An 8,582-nucleotide genomic window follows, 5' to 3' on the forward strand; every position below is an offset into this window, starting at 1 on the left:
TTTTAATTAGAAATATAACAAATAATTAAGGAGCAACAATAAAATAACAGTAGCGAACAATGTGCGGGGGCACCGGTTAGTCGAGGTAATTGAGGTAATATGTACGTGTAGGTTGAGGTAAAGTGACTATGCATGGATAATAGACAGAGAGTGGCAGCAGCATAAAAATTAGGTTGGGGTGGGGACAATGCAAATAGTCCGGTTAGCTATTTCATTAACTGTTCAAGAGTTATGGCTTGAGGGTAGAAGAAGTTAAGAAGCCTTTTTGACCTAGACTTGGCGCTCCGGTACCGCTTGCTGTGCAGTAGCAGAAAGAACAGCCTATGACTAAATGGAGTGTCTCCGATTTACATACAGAATAATACGAAATGCTCTGAGACCAGAATGCAGTGCCTGGTGTCAGATTTGATGCACCGGTACCGCTTGCTGTGCAGAAGCAGAGTCTATGGCTCGGGTGGCTGGAGAATTTAACAATTGTCTGGGCCTTGCTTTCACACCTCCTGATATAGATGTCCTGGATGGCAGGGAGTTCGGCCTCAGTGATGTACTGGGTTGTCCCCATCACCCTCTGTAGCACCATGTGATCGTGGGCAGCGCTGTTGCCATACCAAGCAGTGACGCAGCTAATCAAGATACTCTCATTGGTGCAGCTGTATAACTTTTGGAGGATTTGATGGCCCATGCCAAACCTTTTCACTTCCTGAGGGGGAAGAAGCACTGTCGTGCCTTATTTACAACTGTGTGAGTGGACCGTTTTAAGTCCTTGGTGATTTGGACACCTGGCTCTGGCTGGCTGGTAAGGTGCAAAATGTTCTAATTCAAAAATGACCGCCACATAAAATAATTAGGGCGGTGCTTACTAAAGCAATGCACTTACAGATATGTGTTTTCATTGGCTATGTTTACTTTCCGTCCACTCTGCATGTATTTTGGTGATATGAATGGTCTGTTGACAAGCCTGTCAAAATTCCTGTCTAGCGATTGGCTGAATATTGCATCATCACAGCCTTTCACTCTTGTTGCTCTGAAGCGGGTAAAATATTGTGCACTTGTCCAGCAGGAGACAAGTATTTTCTTGTGAAGGCCTTTTCTTTGGAAAATTAACACTGTTTTGCTGGAAACAGTGAAGTGATTTATTTTTTAAATACATTTTCTGTGTTAGTTGTTCAAGTTCCTGTACCAAATATGCCAAGAGGCGGTAAGTATCAAAAGCTGTTATTTTTGCTAACGTTCCAAATGTAGCTAACGTTAGCTAGCCTTACAACGGAACATTACCTTAAAATAAATATAGCTAACTAACGCTAGCTAGCGACTTGGAAGGGTCTGGCAAAATGTATGTTTTGTTGAGTATCCCCGTTTCGTGAGAATTGACATAGCTTGCTAGCCACTAGCCATAGAGAAGCACATTGACACCTGGCAACTTGACTTGCCAGAGAGCCATCTAGCTACAGTAACTTAGTTACTGTACGCTAACGTTAACCATGTAACGTTAGTTGTTAGCTAGTTAGCTTGTTAGCTGTTAGGCTACTGTCACTAGCTACCTAGCTAATGTTAGCTAAACTGTTCATCTGGCTAACACCATGTGCACCCGGTTGATTTCATCCATTTACGTTCATGTCAGTATCATGTTTCTTGGCAAGCATTTACTGGCACCCCTGATAGTAATGATATGTGGCTAATGAGTTATGCCACAATGTATCCAGGCAGCGAAGAAGTTAAATCACTTGTATGGATTGGATTCTGACATCTATAGTTAACCATGCCGCAGTGAGTAAACGTCATATCTGACTCATCTCTTGTTCTCTGTTATCTCTACAACATGCCACGCGCTCTCTCATTTGGGGTTTTAAGGTAAAAAAGGTCACAAGGGTCGGGGAAAGCAGTTCAGCAACCCAGAAGAAATCGACAGACAGATGAAAGCACAGAGAGAGCTGGTGAGTAAAGGACCTATGTCTCTGAGGGGATATCAAGTTTTTGCACCTTTGTGATTAACATAGCTCTAGACCAGTGATGGGTAACTTTGATGGGGGCGGGGGCTACAATACATCTGAACTCTGCATGAGAGGCCGCAGTGGCTTGCGGGTCTGTATACCCACATCCATACCCACACATTTGATTTATTTTACCTTTATTTAACCAGGTAGGCTAGTTGAGAACAAGTTCTTATTTGCAACTGCGACCTGGCCAAGATAAAGCAAAGCAGTTCGACACATAGAACAACACAGAGTTACACATGGAATAAACAAACATACAATCAATAATACAGTAGAAAAATCTGTATACAGCATGTGCAAATGAGGTAGGATAAGAGAGGTAAGGCAATAAATAGGCCACGGGGGGAAGTAATTACAATATAGCAATTAAACACTGGAATGGAAGAGTGTGCAGAAGATGAATGTGCATGCAGTCCTAGCCTTTCCCAAAATGGGAATAATATTCAAATCTATTTTTCTTGTACATGAATGAATAAATAAAGCCTACATGTAGGTGATTTGCATGTTTTCCAGGGGTTGCATTAGAGTTCATAAATCTTCATTTTCAAAACGCAGACCATAAAAACAATCTGTTTTAAACCATTTCACCTGTGTTTTATATCTAAAGTAGTGTGGGTTTTTTTGTTGCTTCAATAGTGATCAGGAGTTTCAACTATAGTTTTCATTCACAGAAAATACATTAGTGCAACACACTTGGCAGAAAATAGCTTCATCTTTATCAATGACAATGAAGTGCAACACTATTTGGCTAGCAGGAAATTAGCTACCAATGAAAAAGGAAGGTGTTTTTTGCACAAATGATGCATGGCCATCATATTTTTAATGTTTATCATAGAAAGAATGTAGCCAGCTACATTTACTAATGTTTTGCTTGAAGTTAATATTGCATTTTACCTGAGAAAAGTACCACAGAAATATAGCTATACATCAGTCAGAGTGCCTTCTGCTGATAGAATGCCCATTTGTGAAATCTCATCAGAGTGTAATTGAAGCACAAAATTAGTCTTATGCCAAGAAGAAATTACAATTGGAAGCATTTTAGATATGCGTTTGCAAAATGCAGCAAGATATATTTTTTTTAAACACAGAATTCTGTGTTAGCACGACCCCTGTTGGCTACAGCCTCGTGTCCAAACCAATGCTGACATGAGGGGGGAGTCAAACTTTAATGAAACTTTTAATTACTTAAATATAGGCTAAACGCCAGTCATTTTTGACAAATAATGAAGGATATTTAACGTCTAAAGGCTTGATTCTGACGACATACTCAAGGCACAGTTCGTTCAGATCAAATCATTAGACCGGAGAGTGAAGGACAGTGCCCGTTGTGCACCGCTCATCACCCACCTTGAATCTGAGTGGAGGCGGTCAGCAATTTCAAACAATTTAACCATAAAAGTAATTGTTTAAAACCTGGAACTTTTGTCATTTTATGAAACATGTCTTAACTTGTTTCAAAGTAGCCTATACAAAATATGACCATAGAAATGTTGAGGGAATTATTTTAAGAACACTTGATCTCATTGAAACCAGCATTTTTCTCATGTTCTATTGGGTTTTCATATCAATGTTATTTTATTGCAAAAAGGAATAATCCTAGTCATAATAGTGACCCATTCTTATTGATGCATCTAGATCTCCCCTCTTTCTTAATTTCTAATGGAAATCTCTGCCACATGAAACCACTCACACGTGCGGTGCGCTTTTAAGAACCGTGTTTTCAAGATAATTGCATTTTGAATATTTACACGTAGCGTACAGCCGTGTGTGCATTGAGTTTATAGTTTTATTTCTTCATATTATCAACATTTTAAGCTAAACGTTCTGTTACATCAGCCTCATTGCTTATTTGTTTTTATTTATGTGCAGTAGTTGTGTGAATTCTGTCGTCCCAGAGTCTGTTTTGAACTGTGTAGATATATTTTTTGTAATCCCAGGGACGACGGGACTCCCTTAATTTCGAGCCCTAGAAGGAATTATTGTACATAAGGCTAAAAGTATTTGGATTTAATGTTGCAATATATTTTATAGGCTGCAAATGGTGGCCAACCATCCTCCAGGACATCCTTAAAGGGGCAGTGTTTTGAGAAAGTCTTGAATATGCAAAGAAGACAATAGTGTAGCCTACATTTTTGTCAGATTCTCTATGGTAAAAAAGAGAGTAACGCATTTTATTTTGTAAATTGGTTCCTTGCATCATATAATGATGTAAAAATTGTGTTACAGACCAGAATATATTTTTTGTGGTGGTGACTTATTGTCCAAAGAACAAATGAAGTTGATGTATTCTGCTATTCTAACTCTCAAAAAGTAAGTTGAGAGCCCGACTGAGTTGCCCCATCTCTGCTCTAGACAGATCCAGTGGTGGGAAAAGTACTCATTTGTCATACTTGAGTAAAAGTAAAGATGCCTTAATAGAAAATTACTCAAGTAAAAGTCACCCAGTAATGTACTACTTGAGTAAAAGTATTTGGTTTCAAATATACTGAAGTATCAAAAGTAAATGTAATTGGTAAAATATACTTAAGTATCCTTTACAGACAGCCAGGGGAACACTCCAACACTGACATCGTTTACAAACATAGCATGTTCTCTTGATAAGTCTGTGAATTGGACCATTTTCCTGTCCTGCTAAGCATTCAAAATGTAAAGAATACTTTTTGTTGTCAGGGAAAATGTATGGAGTAAAAATGACATTATTTTCTTTAGAAATGTAGTGAAGTAAAAGTAATCAAAAATTATTATTAAAGTACAGATACCCCAAAAATGTACTTAAGCAGTACTTTAAAGTATTTTTTACTTAAGTGCTTTACACCACTGGACAGATCCATGTATTTTTATACAGGGTTCTAGCTTCAAGTGCAGGGAGAGATATGACCCCTGGGTGTACATTTTGGAAGGTGCTGGTGTCTTATTTGCAGGTGAAACTCTGAAAACAAGGAAATATTCAAAGATATTCATCCACTTTTTGTACCGAGTAAGAAATGCCTCCTGCATGTGTGTAGATATTTGTGTTGTTTGGTCACAGTGTGCTGTGCTGTTATGTTCTTCTACATGTGGCACTTACAAATGACTAGTTCCATCAATGACGTTGGAAAATGGGAGATGTCCATAAGCTAAATGGCAAGGGAACTCTCCACTCGGTGCAAAAATTGGATTTAACAGTTTTTAGAATATTCTCTGGTTTTTGGAGTTTCCCCTGCCCCAAATCGAGAATGAAGGCGGTATCGTTAAGATTGGTTGGTTGAAAATGTGTTTACCATGCTATAGCCCAGCTCCTTGACCTCCTGCACCAGCTAATTCGGCTAGTAACATTGACATATATACTCCAAGGTATGAGAAATACATTTCGAACACAATGGCTTGAACATGATCTAACAGGTGTGTGTGTGTGAGACAGGAGGCGAATGGCGGGGTAGAGAAGGAGGAGGAGAAGACATCAGGATCTGACGACAGCAGCAGTGAAGAGGAGGACATTGTGAGTGAGGGCGCTCCTTTTTAATGTCTAGTTCTAGGCCTCCTGCCAAGGAATTAGAAGTGTTGATGTGGGGTTTTACTGAAAGGCTTGTGAAGATTCTCCTACTCACTTTGAAAGTGTTACCTGCCAACACTACTGTAGTCAGAGCTGCACTGTTGACTCTGTTCAATGTCTTGACGTTCTGTTATTACAGAACAAGAAGAAGAGTGGAGTGGAGGGATTGATCGAGATAGAGAATCCCAACCGCATATCGCAGAAAAGTAAGAAGGTGACCGAGCTAGATGTCAACGCACCCAAAGAGCTGTCACGCAGAGAGAGGTGGGTGTCCTTCAAGTCTCAGGCCTATGCCTAATTTTAAATGACTGAAGGTAGTAATTTCAGAGAGAACCCGTTTTGACTTGGAAGCGTTTGGGTTAGTGAAGGTCTTGGGAGTAGGTGTCGACAAGAAGATTTATTTAATGTCCACTGCAGCAAGCCCAGTTAACATTCAGATGGAAATGATAACAGCAAATGTGCTGGGGTTGTTAATAGACCTTGGACTTTTTGATAGCAGGACTTTGTTACGCTCTGTCTCAGGGAGGAGATTGAGAAGCAGAAGGCAAAGGAGCGCTACATGAAGCTGCACCTGGAGGGGAAGACGGACCAGGCACGGGCCGACCTCGCCAGGCTGGCCATCATCAAGAAGCAGAGAGAGGACGCGCAAAAGAAGAGGGACGGCCTCAAAAAAGGTGAGGGATTTACTGTGCTAGTACTTTGTGCTGTAAAGTCCGATAGGTATTGGTATTTCTCTATGGTAAGGAACACGGCTTAAGTGGTTAGTCTGAGACGGCCATACAGGAACTGTTGAGTTCATTCGACAGGCTGTGGTTTAAGTGTTACTCCTTTTTAATTCAGTGCCTAACCGACTGTGTCTTTATCTGACGATTTCCTAGAAAAAGAAGCTGAAGACTCCAAGTCCAAGCGTTAGTCCCCTGTCTCTCGAGGACTTGGCCTGGCAAACGTTCTGGGGAGGCTGGAGTAACGAAAGAAGATTGTAGGAGGGAGGGGAGGGGACCAATACGAGGGTTGTCGGCTCAGGGGTACCATGTGCTTGGGCTCCTGCCCTTCATCTCTGATGAGGGAAGGGTGTGAGCTGGGGGGGGGGGGGGGGGGGGGCACTTTGGGTACACCTGTTTAGTTTCTCTGAATAATGTGAGGTTACAACGGCAGGTGTTCTAGTGTCTTCACTCCTCCCCTGTGTTCTTATTCTAAAGCTGCTGGAGATCATTCTTTAATTTTTACATTTTAACACTGTTTACTTATGAATGGGAAATGTTGGGATGATGAGGGGTTTGTATACCTTCTTCTTCATCTAACCTGTTTTAAGGTGAATCAAGAGGAGGTGATTGGGATTGAGGAACACTAGTAAGATCCATCTTATATAGGAAGTCTTTGCTCTCTTTATTATTCTCTTGTTCTGGCCTTTGTCTCTACCGGCTGTGTCTTCATTCACAACCAGACCATTTTAAAGGCCTTTGGCCGCAAAGGAAAGATGTTGGAAAGAGCTGTCCCAGAGGCAGTAGTGTCTGACAAAACATACGTCAAGGAATCAATCAGCCTTGATGCCACTTATCTGTAGACTGTTCATTTCCTGGAGCTTTTATTCTGTTGAATGTGTTGGTTTTTCTACCCAGACATGTTCAGCTGTTTGAGCTGTCACCTTGCTCTAATTTCTCATTAAACCACCTGGCAGTGTAACATCTTGTAAAAAAGTTATATTGGTATAAAACGGGGCATAATGATATTTCACAATAAAATTTAAGAGCATCGCTATAGCCTCCTACTGTATGTATCTTTCTCAGCACTATGGGTCACTATGGCTTTCTCTTGAAAGGGACCCTTATTTTGTTCCCTTTGACAGTTTACACAAGACCAAGTCAATGGTCGTGTTCCCCTGCTCAGACGTTGCATGCATCAGCCAATGGTTGCGTGCCAGTCATGACGGTGCTATGCTGTAGCGCAATGGTTGGAACCTGATATGCCTTTAACAGGAAAGCAATATTCTCTGAATGGAGGTTGTGGCGGAAACTAATTTCTCTCTTGAAAACATACAGTATATACAAAGTGTTTTAATGTTTATAAAAAGGACTCTCCAGGACTGAAAGGATTGGTCGGATAATTGGTTGACTCGTCTATTTGAATTAATTTGTTGTATAGAAATAAATACATTAATAGATGAATGAATAACTATTTGAATTGGTTTTGATTTGAATGGACTTACACAATACATCCATGGTATAGACCTGTGGTTTTCTTTTTCAGTTACTGTATTACGGTGGGAACTGCTGGTCTATACCACAACATATGACATTTCAGAAGTTGTAGGCCTATGTACATTTTATGGTGGTTGTTTTTAGGCCTGTACACCATAGTATAGAAGTTTGTCCTTGCACCCCACCAAGCTTTTCAGACAAAAGATCTGCTTTGGCTTCAAACGCTGATGTGAAGGCTCTGATCGATGGTGTGAAAAACGCAGACTCCACGGCTTGGCTTCTATGGTGTCGTGGAACAGGAGTGATGACACACAAGATTATGATACTGTAGTGCAGGGTTTCCCAAACTGTCCCCTGGGTGCACGTTTTAATTTTTGCCCTAGCACTACACACCTGATTAAAATAACCAGCTTATCAAGCTTTGATTATTTTAATCAGCTGTGGGCAGCTGCAAGGGTAAAAACCAAAACATGCACCCAGAGGAGGCCCCAGGACTGACTTTGGACAACCCTGCTGTAGTGCACCGGTGTCAAACTCATTCCACAGAGAGCCTAGTGACTGCAGGTTTTTTCTCCTCCCTTATACCTGACTGATGAATTAAGGTCACTAATTAGTAAGGAACTCCCCACACCTGGTTGTCTAGCTCTTAATTGAAAGGGGAAAAAACAGCAAACACTAGTCCCTCCATAGAATGAGTTTGACACCCCTGCTGTAGTGGATTTGGGGGACAGCACTGATGGTCTCTATAATACATACAGGTCCAACACATTATTGTATTTAAATGGGCTGAAGTTTGTTGCTCATTCTTCATTTTCAACACTTCACCCATCACCCCATACCTATAACTAACAATTTCAC

General features: G+C 40.8%; 1 protein-coding gene across 2 annotated transcripts; it reads left to right on the forward strand.

Annotated features, from left to right (window-relative positions):
• The first annotated feature begins 1,005 nt into the window (after positions 1-1,005).
• On the forward strand, positions 1,006-7,698 carry LOC129861712 (28 kDa heat- and acid-stable phosphoprotein-like). 2 transcript variants are annotated; one of them, XM_055932908.1, is made up of 6 exons: positions 1,006-1,198; positions 1,852-1,934; positions 5,395-5,472; positions 5,666-5,790; positions 6,049-6,200; positions 6,405-7,698. In XM_055932908.1, exons 1-6 carry the CDS (start codon positions 1,186-1,188, stop codon positions 6,437-6,439), a joined length of 486 nt encoding a protein of 161 aa, XP_055788883.1. In that variant the 5' UTR covers positions 1,006-1,185; the 3' UTR covers positions 6,440-7,698. The 2 variants fall into 2 exon arrangements, with proteins under 2 accessions (XP_055788883.1, XP_055788884.1); XM_055932909.1 differs by having other exon boundaries at positions 6,411-7,698.
• The last annotated feature ends 884 nt before the right edge of the window (positions 7,699-8,582 follow it).

The sequence above is a fragment of the Salvelinus fontinalis genome, chromosome 1, assembly GCF_029448725.1.
Source record: "Salvelinus fontinalis isolate EN_2023a chromosome 1, ASM2944872v1, whole genome shotgun sequence".
Lineage (NCBI taxonomy): Eukaryota > Metazoa > Chordata > Actinopteri > Salmoniformes > Salmonidae > Salvelinus > Salvelinus fontinalis.

What these genes read in the sequence shown, in the direction of transcription:
- LOC129861712 (XM_055932908.1), top strand. An exon ending in GCAGTGAAGAGGAGGACATT is followed by an intron (nt 5,473 to 5,665) that starts GTGAGTGAGGGC and finishes CTGTTATTACAG; the next exon opens with AACAAGAAGAAGAGTGGAGT. An exon ending in GAGGGACGGCCTCAAAAAAG is followed by an intron (nt 6,201 to 6,404) that starts GTGAGGGATTTA and finishes ACGATTTCCTAG; the next exon opens with AAAAAGAAGCTGAAGACTCC.